Raw genomic sequence first — 16,615 nt, 5'->3', positions numbered from 1 at the left:
CCGGCGTCACGGCTCTGGGCGCACGGGAACCCTGAGGCTCCGGTTAAGCCGACACACACCCCCCAACCTTGGGTCCCCGGAGCCCGGCGGGGCAGCCCCTCCCACAGCACTCCCAGCAGCTCCGCGGCGAAACGCCACGCCCTACGCGCTGGGCTGCAACGCAATCCCCTCACGGACCCCGCAGATCCCGCCCGCAGCTCCGCCAGCCACGCCCCGGGGCGGCGAGCACATTGTGCGTAGCAGCCTCGGCACCTTTCGGGGCTTGGCAGCCGCTGCGCGCTCGGGCTCAGCAGCGTCATCGCTCCGTCGTCCCCCCGTCCTCGGGCTGCGCGGAACATGGCGGAGCTGGAGCTAGGGCAGCACTGCGGGGTGGCGGATTGCAGACAACTTGGTAAGGGACGGCACGGTGGGGCCCGCGGGCAGCCGCTGATAGAAGTGCTGGGCCGGGGGCGGGACGCGGGGCGGGGCCCGGGGCAGTGGGGCTACAGGGCCCGTGAGGGGGTTGCGAGGTGTTTCCCCCTCGGGGCGTCCTCCGGACTGCTGCAGCCCTGCACGACCCATTGCCAGGGCCTGTCGCTTCAGCTGTGTCACTGGGCGGTTTGTCCTTGCTTTGCCAGCCGTCCTTATGCTGGTTTTCCGTTCTTCACCCTTGCTTGCCTTCGCTGATCTCGGGAAATGATGTTAGTGTAATGTAACCGTTAAGAAAGAGGCCGCAAAAAACTTGAAGGCTTTGTGGTGCGACCACTCGGTCTTACAGAGGAAGTGACCAAGATCTTTGGACTTGAGCTTTGCAGTCCAGTATGGTGGTCTGTTAAGACCAAATCTGAAGAATGGAGAACTGGAGTAATAACCTGGAGGTGGGTGTTTGTTGCCAGTGGTGATGTGATTTTATCTGTAGGAATTGGTGGGGATTTGTGCAGAGACTTCAGAAGTATGTGCAGTTTAAATTGCACAAGGACAGTGTGTATGATATGAAGGACAGAGAGGAAGGAACAGGATCATCAGGACTGTTAAATGGAGGAGACCTTAGGCTTTTTGGAAGGGGTAGCATCTCCTCCAGTTGGCAACCCGTCTAATAAAAACGTAAAATGTCCACTTCTCCAGCAGTCAGTAAACAGTATTCTGAGTGGTCTCGGAATAAATTATTTTTTTTAGCAAAACTGTTAAATTTGATGGCTAGCCACAGGTTTCAGATTTTTATATTGACACCCCACCCCCAATTTTTAAAGCATAATTCCAGCTTCTGGAATATATAATTTACTTATAAGTTTTTCAGTAATACTAACTAGCGGAGTTAGTGTAACTGTGTTAAAAAAGCCACTTCTGGGTACTGTGCAGATGCAGTTGGTAAGTGCCCTTGTAGAGATACCTACTTCATGATACAGGTAAGCAAAAGTTAATCATGTAAAAATTAAGCTAGAAAGTATTACTAAATCAATGACTAAATCAATGTCTAAGTGAAAACAAAACTCTTTGTTACAGATTTTCTCCCCTTTGTATGTGATGGCTGTTCAGGCATCTTTTGGTAAGTTCATAGAATCATAGAGTATCTCAAATTAGAAGGGGCCTCAAAGGATTACTGAGTCCAACTCCCTGCGCCTTGCAGAACTAAACCATATGACTAAGAGTATTATCCAGACATTCCTTGTACTCTTGACAGGCTCAGTTCTGTGACTGCTTCCCTGGGGAGTGTGTTCTGAGAGGGAGGTTCCCCCTCAGTGGAGAACCTTTTTGTAATGCCCAGTCTGACACAGTTTCATTCCATTTCCTCGTGTCCTTTTGCTGATCACCCAGGAGAAGAGATCAGCACTTCCCCTTCCACTGCCCGCCTTGGGGACGTTACAGACCACAATGGGTTCACCCCTCCGTCTTCTCTAAGCTGAACAACCCAGGTGACCTCAGCCACTCCTCATGCATCTTGCCCTCAAGGCCTTTCACCATCTTAGTCACCAACCTTGGGACACATTGTAATGCTTTCATGTCCATATATTGAGGCACCCAAAACTGCACACAGTACTTGAGGAGAGGCTACAGCAGTGCAGTGCAGAGGGGTACAGTTGCCTCCCTCAACTCTAGCTATGCTCTGCTTGATGTACTCCAGGGCACACTTGGCCCTTTTGGCTTCCATGGCACACTGTTGACTCATACTCAATTTGCCATCAACCACCACCCCAGATCTGCACTCCATCCTCTTTTCCCCCCGATTGTATGTATAACCAGGATTACCTCATACCAGGTGGAGAATCTGGCACTTGCTCTTGTTAAGTTTCATATGGTTGGTGACTGCTCAACTCTCTAGTCTATCCAGATCTCTCTGTAATGCCTCTCTACCCATGAGGCAGTCAACAGCTCCTCCTAGTTTAGTATCATCAACAAGCTGACTTAATGTACATTTGGTTCTTGCGACCAGATAATTTATGTAAATCTTAAAGAGCACTGGCTCTAAAATTGAACCCTGGAGAACCCAGTGGTGACTGGCTGCCAGCCTGATGTAAACCCATTTACTATTAACTCTTTAAGCCTGACCTGATCACCTGTTGCTCAGCCATCACACTATGAACTTGTCTAGCTGTGTGCTGGATATTTTGACCAGAAGGATACTGTGAGAGACAGTTCGCTAAAGTCTAAACCCACCCGCCACGTCTGCTGGCTTCCCTAGGTCAATTAGGCAGGTGAACTTGTCATAAAAGGAAATTAAGTTAGTTTTCCTGTAAGATTTCAGTGTGGCAGTTGCGCAGACCTAAGTGTTATATAAAAGGTTCTGTGACTCGATTCAGATACATTTAGTTAAAAGTAGTTGCTTCTTTGAAGTTGCCACTTTCTTCCCGAGCTGCCGTTATGGATCTTTGAAATCAGTAGGATTATCCTTAGCATACAGGTAGATTATTTTGGAAAGCATCTAATTTAGGCCCTGTTTTGTACTGATTTGTTTTTGGTGGAGGGAGCAGGGTATTCTTGTAGGGGGAAAAGACAAAGTTTCTTCCAAGGTTCAAATCAGGGCTTACACTTTGATTTACACTTCAGATTAGCAGAAGCCAGCTGAGATCAAGTCAGATCAACTACAGGCAGATTTCCCTTTTAATGTCAGAAGCCTTCAAGGGATTTCTGTTGCTGTGTGAGGTGATTCAAAAGCCATTAAAACAAACTCCAGTTGCTTTGAGCTGAATTCTTAAGCAGGGGCATTGGAACTAAATGGTGGTCCTTTCCAACCCTAACTATTCTACGATTCTATGATTCTGTGATTCTGTTCTGTATCTTGGGCCATAGGTTCCAAGAGCTAAATGTTTTACTTAGGAAGAATATGATCATAGAATCATAGAATAGTTAAGGTTGGAAAGGGCCTTAAGATCATCAAGTTCCAACCCCCCTGCCATGGGCAGGGACACCTCGCTCTAAACCATATTACCCAAGGCCTCGTCCAACATGGCCTTGAACACTGCCAGGGATGGAGCATTCACAACCTCCCTGGGCAACCTATTCCAGCGCCTCACCACCCTAACAGGAAAGAATTTCCTCCTTATATCTGATCTAAACTTCCCTTGTTTAAGTTTTAACCCATTACCCCTTGTCCTATCACTACAGTCCCTAGTGCATAGGTTAAAACAATTTTTGGAGAAGATTCGTTATTTAATTGAAGTGTTGCCATGACAAAACTTGTCAGATCATTCTTTAAACACTTAAATGTTTTCACATGCAGTTTTCTTTTACTGAAATGTAGATAACGTTGTGATATTTTCTTTTGCCACAAAGCCTTCAGCACAGAAGCCGGGATGCTCATGGGTGTTCTGAGGTAATGTAATAATATATGACTACCTTAAAATTAAAATTCTGTATAATTTAACTATTTCCAGATAAGATATATACATACAGTGTATAAGTATGAAATATATAATGTCTCATTGAGAATGTGACAAGCTTAAAAACAATGAATCTATTCTTTTTCTGTCTGTCAGAAGTAAACTGAGTTTGATTAGGATGATGGTTCTTTTTCTAACTGTGAGCTAAACTTAACCAGGACAAAAGTAGGAGAGAATTGCTGGACTAATTTTGCCCACAGAATGGAGAGCTAGCACGGTTCTTTCGGAAAGCTGGGATGGTGACTTTTATCTGTAATATCTGTTTATTTACACAAAATATTTTGCACTAATACCTAGGTGAATATAAGAAACAATTCTGTGAAACCAGATCAGCACAGATCTTACCCATGCTCGTACAAGGACTGTAATGGAAAGGAGCTTTTGCCACTTTTATGTCCTTACTGTGAAAAACATTTTTGTCTAAGGTAAGCAGAACAGAGTGTTTAAAAACCAATACTCATTCATTAGTGTATGAAAAAAGTACTAAAAGTTTTGCACTGTTGTTTACAGGCATCGGCATCAGTCAGACCATGAATGTGAGAAACTGGACACACCAAAACCTCGAATGGCTGCCACACAGCAGCTAGTTAAAAGTATTGTAGGCAAGTACAGTGGTTTATATATTCTGCAGTTTTCTTCAGAAGGTTATTTGAGCTTGTGGCCTCCTGTGAGGGTTCAGATTTAATCATATAAGATTTCCTTGTTTAAATAGCCCTAAACTCACATGTCACTATCTAATACTGTTCATCTAAACTGAGACAACAGTAACATATGTCTGTAAAGAGAATTTTTAAAGATTAAATAGGGCTCAGGTTTTTTTCAGAATTACTCCCATACAAAGACAGGCTAAGAAAATTGGGGCTGTTCAGCCTGGAGAAGAGAAGGCTGTGTGGAGACCTCATAGTAGCCTTCCAGTATCTGAAGGTGGCCTAGAAGAATGCTGGGGAGGGACTCTTCATCAGGGACTGTAGCAATAGGACAAGGTGCAGTGGATTCAGACTTAAACAGGGGGAATTTAGTTTAGCTAGAAGGAAGAAATTTTTTATTGTGAGAGTGGTGAGGCACTGAAACAGGTCGCCCTGTTCCAGTTGTGAACACTCCATCCTTGGCAGTGTTCAAGGCCAGGCTGGACGGGCCTTTGAGCAGCCTGGTCTAGTGGAAGGTGTCTCTGCTCATGGCAGGGGAGCTGGAATTAGATGATCTTAAGGTCCTTTCCAAACCTAACCATTCTATGATTGTCTTGATTCAGGATACCTGATATCATGACATTGGGAGGACATGAAAAGGATGGGAACCTTGGAGATGTAATGAGGCCAAATAGGCTAATTCCAAGATATATTACAGAGACGGCATGAGTCATCATATTAACAGTAATAATATTGTTCTTAGATTCTAAAAAAAAAGAGGAATCAAAAAGCAAAAAATGCAGAGGATCGAAAAACAGTGCAACAGCAGCAAAAGTGGCATTAATGAAGCTGAAAATGCATGCGTGTGGGGACAAGTCCTTGCCTCAGGTCAGTGATGTTTGTTTTCAGTAGTGGAATTCTCAAACGAAATGGAAAGTTTTGTAAATATCTTGATTTTCATCTAGTTCTCTCAGTTTGGTTTTGGATTTAATTCCTCAAGACCACAACCATTTATATGTATGTTTCAGCCTGGCACCCAAAAGCAATCTCACTACTCTTAGATCTGTTATAATGTGTCTCTGGAATGTGGATCAGGCAGGTCAAATTTGTTTATTTTATAGGAGAAATGTGTTTGTCTGCCACACAGGTGTCATCCAACACTGCAGAAACAGACAAGTTCATTAATGTTGCAAGAACTTTTACGTGGGCATTCCTGGTAGAATGATGACAGCAATCACAATTGCTGTTTTCCCACCCAGGCTGAATTTGTTTGTTGGGGCATCGCAGTGTACCATGGGGCCTTAGCATAAGAATGTGCCTTTTAAGGTTGAATTTGGTAATTTGGAGGGTCAGGAGTGAGTATGCCAACTTAGGTTGGTACCAAGATACTTTCAGGAACAGGTTCAGCTATGCACTCAGAATTAGCATCTGAAGATTGAGGGTGGTATAAACAATGCCCACAGTTTGATTCATTACCCAGTTGAGAAATTATGTTTGTGAACTGAATGACATGATTATCATCCCATTCTTGAAATAGTGAGAAAAAGGGTACAAATAAAGGTAAGTATAATACAGTGGGTGTTGTGATAATCTTTTTACAGCTGAGGTTTCTGTGAAGGTAAAATGATGATTCCTTGGGTGCAGTCCAGGTTTGTTCAGGTTAATGAATCTGTCCAAGTACTGTCCAAGGACCTGAAGTGAAAAGAAATTACTCATTCTTGAGCATTATCCAAGCCTCAGTGAAAGTTAAAGGGAGTCTCCATTTAGAAACAGTTTTCCATATGCCTTTTTCTCAGGGCATATGTGACAGATACTTTAACCATCAAAGGGTATTTAATAGGAACAGTTTCACTGTGAAAAGAATGATGGGCTGACAGTGGGGGTTTTGGATGCTTTATGGATTAGAGAGCAGGAAAATGAGCCTGTTGCACCAGGCATCCAGTCTGCTGGTTATGTAGGCACCAAACAGCTTTAGGTAGGGCTTTACTTCATCTTCCTGTACTTAAACTTTGTTCTAGAGCTCATTTTAATAGACTATTCCACTTCTTAACTGTTCCATTACTTTGGGGTCTGTGGGACCCTGGAACACCCAGCCAACCCCACAGTGTTCACACCATTCCTGGATTTCTTTATTTTTAAATGAGTGCCATTGTCAGAGTGCACAGCAGAGGGCATGGGAGGGCATTTCCCTAAGCCTGCTATTATTTCAACTCCCGTAAGGATGTAACGCCACCACTCGGGTGTTCGAGGGAGAAGTCCGATATAATCTATTTGCCAAGTGGACCAGGGGACTTACTTTCTATCCCCCCTATCCATTTGGTCCCACAAAAGATGACTCCTGGCTGGAGCCTTGGCGTTGTTTCTTCATCAGTTGTTTCAATAGCCCAGTTACTGTTGCCCTGTCTCTAGCTCACAGAATATTCATACCAAATATATTTAAGTTTCCTGGTTCTATTTGCTATTTTCAGGGGGGTTTAATGATATTTTTCTTGGTTGTTTTTTTTTTTTTTAATAACTTGTGGCACTGTTTTTCAAGAGACACTCTTTTTCCAGACTATCAGTCTTTAATTTGGTTATACCAATTCGAAATCCTTTGCTGATAATTCACCTTTATATTTCTTCCTTTAACCTTTCAGCATATCTGTTCTCAATTTTCCATACTGCCAGCACATTCCTTCCATCTGGCCTTCTTAACTTTACACATATATTTCCATTTTTTAAAACTCATTCCATACGGCTTTTGAATTGTGGCTTATTGGCTGTAGCCACTTCTTGGGATTTTTCCATCTATTTTTTAAACCCCTTTCTCCAGGAGTCCCATTTACTGGGGAAGTCAGTTATCACTCTGACCCAAGGGCTATGCCAACTACACCAATTTATTCTGTCACCCAACAACATGGGGACAGACATATCTTTCAGGATCCCTGGCAGAATGATGACAGCACTAAGTTGTTGCTAAATCTGTATTATTTTAACAGAATTTGTTGATCAAAGTAGCACAGAATTTTTATAATCACAGTGTAGCACCGTTTTTTAAGTGGTGTAGTGAATTTTATAGCACAGCTTAGCTTATTGTTCCTAACCACCTGGATTCTCTGCAGATCGGGTCAAGTGTTACTACTTGGCATGCAGTATCAATATTGCAGTCATCTTCATTGGGGACTGTAGTGATAAGACAAGGGGTAACAGGTTAAAACTTAAACAGGGGAAGTTTAGATTGGATATAAGAAGTTCTTACTGTTATGGTGGTGAGGCACTGGAATGGGTTGCCCAGGGAAGTTGTGAATGCTCCATCCCTGGCAGTGTTCAAGGCTAGGTTGGACAGAGCCTTTGGTGACATGGTTTAGTATGAGGTGTCCCTGCCCATGGCAGGGGGTTGGAACTAGATGATATTAAGGCCCTTTCCAACCCTAACTATTCTATGACTCAAAACATGTAAAAGAATAAAAGTCACTTACTCAGTCCTTGGATGAAGCAGACGACAGTGGAAGTGTCCCTGGCCACTGACTGTGGGGTTTGCTGTCCAGCAGCAGTTCTGGTCCATGTCCCACTTAGGGCTTGTAACTGCTTGATTTATGGACAGTGATCTGTATGCTGCTGCACTTCCCTGTTCTGTGACAGGCTCCTCACCACTGGCTTGGCGGGGTGCCTGAGACCTTCGAGGCCAGCAAGGATGGGAGTAGTCGTCCTGCTGCCCAGGGACCTTGAGGCTGAAGGGGAGGGGAAGGGGAGAAATCTGTCTGGTGCGCAGGACCTTCAGGGCTATCAGCAGGGAGGAAGAGGGACTGATAAATGACCAGTTTGGTCACAGAGAATTGCTATATGAAATGATATTGTATATTGCTGTATAAAATGGCATTAGTTATACCAACGTTATTACCAGGGGGTATCAGTCACAGGGATGCTTTTCACGCTGAGTAATGAGAGGCTTTTGACACAGATAGGACACAGTCTGCACAACTCTATACCAGTAGTATTGAGCCTGTCTCATACACAACTTAGCTTTTGTTCTGCAAAGCTCCATTTTTATTTCTGCTACTTAGATATAACAGGCATATATTGCATTGCTGGGTGAAGTATGAAGGACTTGAGGTCAGTTGTTCCTGCCTTTGGGTTGTAATAGGGTTTTGACAGTTGCTTTCAGCCTTTCATTTCTTTGATTTTCAAAGTTATTTCACAGATTCCTTTATTGTTTTTCACTACCGGGGCCAGTCAAACCTGGTATTCAAGGCTTTTCCACATACCAGGATTAAGAAACTCCTTGATTGGGTTTAGAAAATCCTTGATTCTTTCATCAAGAGTTTCACTTTAGATCTGTATTTATACATCCTCTTAAAAGAACTGTATTTAAATTGTTTTTCACAATATTGTTATGTTGCAGCACATCACGTTCAGGCCCATTAAATTTATTTATAATACTGAGAACATTCTATGTGATAGTCATAGTTTTATTGTTAGGTTTATCTCAGTAGAGTGCATTTAATCACTGTTTTTAAAATAACTACACCTACTCCATTATTGAGTCCTCTTATTAACTTTTTTTATACTTTGTTATGCTTAGAAAACTGCTTATGCAGAAGTTGTAATACAAGGATCTGCTTATAGCATTCATCAGATAGCATCACTGTAATAAATATGTGCTGGAGGGAAAGTGATTAATTTAAAATATTGTGGAACATAATTTAAAAAATCCACCCTGAATATATGTAAGAAATTTTTAAAAGTGACTTCCTAATTCCAAAGCTAGTAAGCTCTAAAAAGTGTAGTACAAATTACTGTATGCTGGTTTCTCTTACTGTTCATTTTCTCATGTGGATGTTAATTGTTTAATCATCCACAATAGTGATAATTCTGACTGATAAATTGAGCCTGTTGATCTCCAGCACCCTCTATTTAAATTGCTAGACTCCTCCTAGCTGCCTTCTGTCTACCTTGTTCTAGTTCGGTAAGATTTTTTTGAATATGAATTTTCTGGAATGCCTCTTATGCACATCACTTTTCTCATCATGATTGATTGACATTTTTTTGGAGGTGCACAGGAAAAGGACAGGGGGCAATGGGCACAAGCTGCAACATGGGACATTCCAATTAGATGGTAGGAAGAAAAATCAGTGAGGCTAGTCAGACTGGAACAAGCTCCTCTGAAAATCTGTGGAATCGGCTTCCCTGGGATGTTCAGAAGTTCTTTGAATCTGACTTAGATCAACCTGATCTACCTGTATTTACAGTTAGGTCTAGCTTTAAATTTCCCCCTGCTTTGAGTATGGTTTTGGACCACATGACACCAGAGGTCCTCCTTCCTGACCCTTCTTACCTATGATCAGGAAAATCAGGCTATCTTAGAAATACCTTTCCCTTGGCTTCTTTATTCAGATTAGCTTTCTGCAGATGATTGTTTCTTTTAGTGTCAGACCTGATAACAGGTTACAGACCTGACCAGCTCAAAACAGGAGGGCTATGCTGCAAAGTAGCATTAGTTGTTGTGTCCCTGCCTGACTGGTATTTTCTTGGATATGGCACAGAAGTTCCAGGACGTATATCTCATAGGTAGGGGTGCAACAGTGGAATGAGCTGGTTTGTGAATTAAGTTCCAGTGGACTGGAGGATCAGCTGTAGGAAGTGTGGGGCACTGATAGCAGTTGGGTGATGTTGGCATGTGTTCGTAATAGAATGGCCACTGTGTTAGCTGGTTTACAAACTGTCATTTACATTTTGGCAAGATACAGGTCCTGCTTCCATTGCCCCTTTGTAATATTCCTAGATGTTAAAGATTTTCTTGTGTGTGGAGAGCATTCAAGTTTTGAGAAAAATGCACAGATTGAAATTCTGCCTCAGCTTTATGAACACAGATGGGGAAAAGGTAGTTCTGTGTTTTTCTAGGGAGGGCCTATGTAAACCATTTTAAAAGACTTCTGTCTTGTTTGATCATGGCTTGGCTTGGGCTCAGCAAGAGCTGTTTTAACTGGTGAATATACCAGTCATGCTTGTGCTGTGTCTTCTCTTGAATGTCAAGAAAAAATAACCTTGGAGAAGGGATTGTCCTGATCCCTTTCAAAACCTTTTCTTCACAGGTTACTTTTGTTTTGGTCTGTCAGATACTGAAAAAGTGTTTAGCACATAAAAGGTGGAAAAACAGGATAAAGGATTAGCTGGCCATGACTGGGAGTGTTGTTTTGTGAAACTGGCATTTCTGTTACAGTGAATTGTTCAGTTTTAACCCCCTTTGCATTCCAATTTGAGACATTATACTGCTGCCAAAAGACAGCACTGCTTATTTATATTCACCTTCTTCTCCCCAGAGTAGTCATTATTATCCAGCAAACCCAGGGCAGACACCTTTTCATGTCTCTCTATATGTAGTAGTCTAGCTGTGGGACTCTGGCTCAAGATGTCCCACCTCTCTGAACTTCTTGTCCATCATGCATGTGCCTGCAGCTGGAAGGGATTCGACTTGATCTCATTTATATTCTGCAGGAAACTGGGGTCTTGGTTTTGATGGAATAGTACAAGTTTGAGCTAGTAATTTGGGGGTTGAAATGTAAAGGTTTGGGGTTTTTTTACTGAAAAACGGTTAATGTGTATGACTGGTATTATGTGCTGTTTCTGTGAATAATTTTTTGTTTATTTTTCATGTTTTTCTAGACAGAAAGAATTTATTTTCAAGTATTTTTGCCAAAGGGAAACAAAGAGAAAAGCAAGCCCATGTTCTTCTGGAGTAAGTGGAGTATTGGCAAAGTAGTAGATTTTGCAGCTTCCTTAGCAAGCCTTAAAAATGACAACAACAAATCAACATCCCAGGTAAATCATAATAATAACAAACGTTTTCCAGGTTGTTGGATTTTGATTTTGTTTTGGTGGGTTTTTTTAACCACTTAGTCCCTCACCCACCCTACTCCTTGCATCTCAAACGAGCAAATCCTTATGTTAATTTCTGTGCTGTTTGTTTTGCAGAAATTGAGATTATGCCATGCTGCCTCTGGAGAAGCCTTGCCATTTGAGCACACATTGGAAACATGGCTATCTGATAAAGACTATCCATTGTACAATGGCGGAAATATAATTTTGGAGTATCTTAATAATGATGTTCTATCTATAGAAGATACAGAGTCATACTTTAGTTAATCAGTAAATTATCACAAACAAAAAAATATTTTTTATTTTTATTTGTTTTTAGAAATGTGGTATTTAACAAAACCAAGTCCAGTTTTATTCTGAACTCACTGGTATGCCAGGGTCTGTCCTCAGTTGTAAAGACAGACTTCCCATCAATTTCTCAATTTTTTGACTGACAGAAGAGCTATGTCCTGAAAGGAAAATTAGTTATATTATTAACTAATATCACAAATACTCGCTTTCTATAATAAATTCTTACTTTATGTAGCTGTATCGTGTCAATATTTTTTTCTTAAATTTTATATTTTATGTAAATTATGGGAAAAGTATGTATTAAAATCTATAATGAAAACGTAAACTTGCAGTATATCAATTCTCTGAAGGAAAGAAACACACTCGCTATTGCAGCATCTTTTCTGTATCTACAAGAATATGTTTCATTGAGTTTGGCATCCAGCACTGTCCATGCTCCTAGTCCATGTTTTCATCTTGTAATAGCATAACAAAATTAGAAGGAAACCTTTCTGAAATGAAAGTAAATTCACACAGATGTCTGTCTTGTGTTTGTAAATCTCAGCATTATTTGTGATTAGAAGGAGGATAAGGAAAGAGAACCTGAAATTATCCTTTTCTAATTCTTGTGTAGAAAAGGAAGAAATATGGTAAGAGAGGAAGAAATACAGCTCAGCTACAAGCACAGCATTCCACAGCTTGCATTTTCATCCTGGCATTTCCAACCTTACATAAATCCGTATTGTTTTCTCTTCAGCAGTCTGCAGTATTGACTTACTAAGGTGTAAAGCTGTTGTTTACAGTGATTGTACATGAAGTTACACCTCTGGGTGCATAAGTATAGAATTAGTGGATTTCTCAATTAACTGTGTCTTGAAGGTGTTTGGTGCTAATGAAAAAGATTGTTCAGAATATCAGTAGTTGGTGTGCTCCAGTTTTTGGATGTCATGGTAGATTTCAAAGCTGGACTGTAAATTCAAAGCAAATGTAACAAAGAAGATTCGTAAGATTACTTTCAAGGCTGTTTCGAATAACTGCAGCATAAATTTGCAATGTTGCATGTGTATTTACAGCCAGCACTTTCCTAACCATAAGTTCTGATGTATGACCAAGGAGCTTTACTTCATCCTTCTTGAGTGGGCCTGTTAACAACCTAAATTCATTCTGCAGTGGCCTTGACCCTCTAAGCTGGAGGAGCAGAACCCTTTCAAAACTGATCCCTCTAATTTTCTTTAATCTGTTTACAATTTTTTAGCCAATGTTCTTCATTTGGGACGAGCTGAAAAGACAGTCCTACAGTGACAGGACAATGTACGAACAGGTGTAAACAGCAGTGGAAAGCACAAGCCTAAGCTCCATTTGAAAAGCAGTATACGTTTCTACTGCTCTGTGGTGCTGTTCAGTATGAGTGAACTACTGATGCAAACCTAGTCATCAGATACTAAATAAGTTAGCAAGATTTTCAGCTGGAATAAGATGCAGCATGTAAGGTATGATCTAGTGGATTGTGAATTGAGTGCAGTATTCAAAGTGAGAGAAGTCTCTGCCTCCCCCAGCCTGTCTCACTGCTTGATCAGTGTGACTCACCTTTCAACGCATTTTCAAAGAGAAAGCTACCTTTCTTTTTCAGACATGGGCCGCTTTCTTTCAGGCAATGATATTCATGTGCTATTCTCATATTTGCAAGGGTGTTTGTCTTGTGTGCGCACTGTGACTTTAACATACTCAGTTAATGCCTGGAGGTGTAATTGGGCCGCAGGGAGACTGAATATATTGTTCAAAAATGTCAGTATGATACATTTCAGGAACATTGTCCTGCCACTGCAGGGAAGAAACTCTAAGGGGAGGACAGGAGGCATAAGACTAAGCAATATTGCTAGTCCTGTGGAAATGGAATTTTGCTTTGAAGAACATGAGGCAGAGAAGTGTACTCAGAGCAACAACTCAGAGGTCAACACTGCACCACAGTCTGTTGGGCAGCCACAAATCTGGATCTGGTGCTTTGGCTCATTCAGTTATCGTGTTCACTAACTGAGAAAAATGGTCCTGTTTTTTCCCTAGTACATGCTTGCCTAAAAGGAACCATTGTCTCCTGTGTTACCGTATACCTAGATTCTGGTTCATTTGTACTGGTTTGAAAACAGACATGCATGATGTACCCATTCTAGGCACAGCTGCAATAAAAACACATCACAATGTAAGAAGAGTCTGCTTAGCATCTTTTTCAAAGGTACACTCCATTGGCAGAACAAAAAGCATCACGGATTTCAATACTATCATGTAGTATACCTCTATAACAACTTAGGAGTACTGTAGGATTATTACATATGATTATTATATATTGAAGTTGCATAAACACCCAAAAACATCTCAATAAGCATTTCACTATTAACTGTCTTCTTTTTATTTACAGTACTCTTTACTGTAGGTGTAACATGACCTAGATATTGATAAATTATTTTACTGGATATGGTGTGGATGCCACACAGAGTGCTTCTGGTTTCCATGAGGGAAAGGGTCTTCAGTGGCTAAATACTTAGTCAGTTACCTGGAAGCAGGAAGCACACATGCATTTCTTTGCTTTCCCCCACCTATCCCTCCAGCCGCTTGTCATCTCCCTTTCCAGCGCAATAGGAACAGTTCCCTTTTCCCTTGTTATTTTTTTTCCTCCCTTTCCTCTTCAATTCTCTAGTCATCTTTCTTACGCTGCTCTGGTAAGGAATATGCACTAAGAGGCCAAACATCATTGTGGCACAATTAAGTCAGGGAAGAGCCTCAAGCTGAACTTGTTCCTGCTGCTGTTGTTACAGAACCAACAATACTTACTGTAGCAAAGTCTGCTGCTACAGAACAGTAATTTTTTCAGCATAGAACTCTTCATTTACCCCTTCCTTCTGCCCCTGACTCTTTTGCCCTAGCAGTTACAGGCAAAATTATTAAAATAACATTTGTTGTGGATAAAGGGAAGATAAAACTTGGGATGCAATAAGTAAATCTTTGGTGAGACCTCAAAGGTTTTACTAGGAAGGCTGCTTTCATCACTTGCCAGTTATTGCTAAGGGCTAGTAGCCTGTAAATGGCAGTACAAATACAGCAAGTCACTCTTGATAAGACTCCAAAAAGTTTTCACATCTTATTCCAGGAATGTGTCTGGGGTTGTATACAGAAACTCATCCCACTTAGTTTTCAGAAACTGAGAACTAAAACTAAATTAAGCTAGTCTGACAGAAAAAATAATTGAGGACAGCTGAAAACTGTCCTAATCATCGACATGAGGAGCAGAAGCAGAAACTTTCTCAGGGTGTCAGTATCTTGCCTAGGCTAGAACTGCTTACATTTCAAATGTTTAGCCTCTATGGTATCTTTACCTAGCGTATATAATTTTTTGTTTTTAAAAAGCTAGTTATCTTGGCACATTTTCATAGGGGAAGTTAAACAACTCGATCTGGGGAAAAAAAAAAACCAAACCAACAAAAAACCACCAAAACCAACAACTCAAAACATTGTAGAGAGGACACCAACATTTGAAACCATTGTTAATTTTACGAGCTTGTGTTTAGAAGTAGCTGAATTATTTAACTTCAAAGTTAATAAATAAAAAGTTAAACTCACTTCTGGTAGATGCAAAGAAAATGTATGCAGTTACTTAACTGACAAGTGGAATCTGTAAAAAGTATTTAGTGATTTTATAATAAACAGTATTTTCATCCAATCTATTAAAATAAGTATCAAGCTTTTTGGTTGTTATATCTGTATAGCAATTGTAGAGAATGCACAAGGTCAAGGCTTTGCAAACATTTTATCACTGAGAATAATCCTGGTAGCAGCTCCTGGTCTTGTTTCAGTTCAAATACTGCTGCAAAATCACTTGGCATTTGTGGTATACCCAAATGCTGTTTGGAAATAGTTATGTTAACATCAAGAGCTCAATTTTGCTCAGATAAGTGACCAGTTAAACCAGGCAATGCTGTAACAAATAAGAAATAATACATCACACTAAAAAAGCAGACAGCAATCTCTCATACTTTTATTTTCATCAGTTTCCTTTTGTGTGTGCGTTTTAGAAAAGTATGTACCTTGGAGTGTCATCAGTCTGGTCTGAAGACTTATCAATAGATCACCTCTGTTCATCTCACGTATCAGGTGTAACATACAAATACAGCTCCTTGCAGCTCAGTTCTCCTCGTAGTAGTTTCTTTCATTAAATACAAAATTTCCTTTCAGCTGAAATAGAAACTGTGGTTTGGATCAGGAAATTCTTACACTTTTGAGGAGAGAATTCCAGGCATTCACTTCTACTGATTTTGGGATCAATGCAGAATTTGAAATCCCCTTATAGACCCTGTAAAACCCTTGCTGTAATGTTAAGTGTGTTATTAATGTCAAAGAAGCCATTTTCCATGTAGCTTGTACTGAGAAATATTTGGCATCTTGCCTCAACAAAAGATGAATCAGAGCTGAAATGCCTCTTTCAATTGGCTGTATGCTTTTTGCATAACCTTGTAAAGAATGCCTGCAAAATAATTAATAAAAACACACCTTATCATCTCTGGTTCTTCAATGACTGTGAATACTTTAAATAAACAGGCTAATATGACTATTCCTGTTTATGAAATGGGAAGTAGGAAACATGGAAGGGTGCATTGATTTTTCCCACACAACAGCACTGCTGGGGATGGAAACCACATCATCACTGATGTGGAAAGTACGAAAGTACTGCCATGTGACCTTCATCAAGTGTCTTACTGTGGGTTGGACTGGCACTGGGGGAAGGGGATAAGGCTGCTTTTGGTGAGGTAGATATTTTACACCAGCTTCAAGTCCTAAAGGAAACTACAACCCCTGTCCTGTTTACAGTAGACCATCATTTTACATATGACAGTAAATTACATCAGTTGCAATTTGTGAACACAAGACAGCACCTCAGTGTTTTACGTGATGAAAGACAACAGGAGACCTTATAGCAGCCTTCCAGGACCTAACGGGGGCCTATAAGAAAGCTGGGAT

General features: G+C 40.9%; 1 protein-coding gene across 1 annotated transcript; it reads left to right on the top strand.

Annotated features, from left to right (window-relative positions):
• Positions 1–317: 317 nt before the first annotated feature.
• ZFAND1 (zinc finger AN1-type containing 1) lies at positions 318–11,942 on the top strand. Its single transcript, XM_061342764.1, has 8 exons — positions 318–391; positions 1,483–1,525; positions 3,751–3,790; positions 4,155–4,282; positions 4,368–4,459; positions 5,247–5,371; positions 11,126–11,281; positions 11,435–11,942. Exons 1-8 carry the CDS (start codon positions 337–339, stop codon positions 11,603–11,605), a joined length of 810 nt encoding a protein of 269 aa, XP_061198748.1. The 5' UTR covers positions 318–336; the 3' UTR covers positions 11,606–11,942.
• Positions 11,943–16,615: the final 4,673 nt, after the last annotated feature.

The sequence above is a fragment of the Neopsephotus bourkii genome, unplaced genomic scaffold (genome assembly GCF_033783945.1).
Source record: "Neopsephotus bourkii isolate Nb327-2 ecotype Australia unplaced genomic scaffold, CSIRO-AGI_Nbou_v1 NB_1820, whole genome shotgun sequence".
Taxonomy (NCBI): Eukaryota; Metazoa; Chordata; class Aves; order Psittaciformes; family Psittacidae; genus Neopsephotus; species Neopsephotus bourkii.
This window is presented reverse-complemented; position numbering and strand designations above follow the sequence as displayed.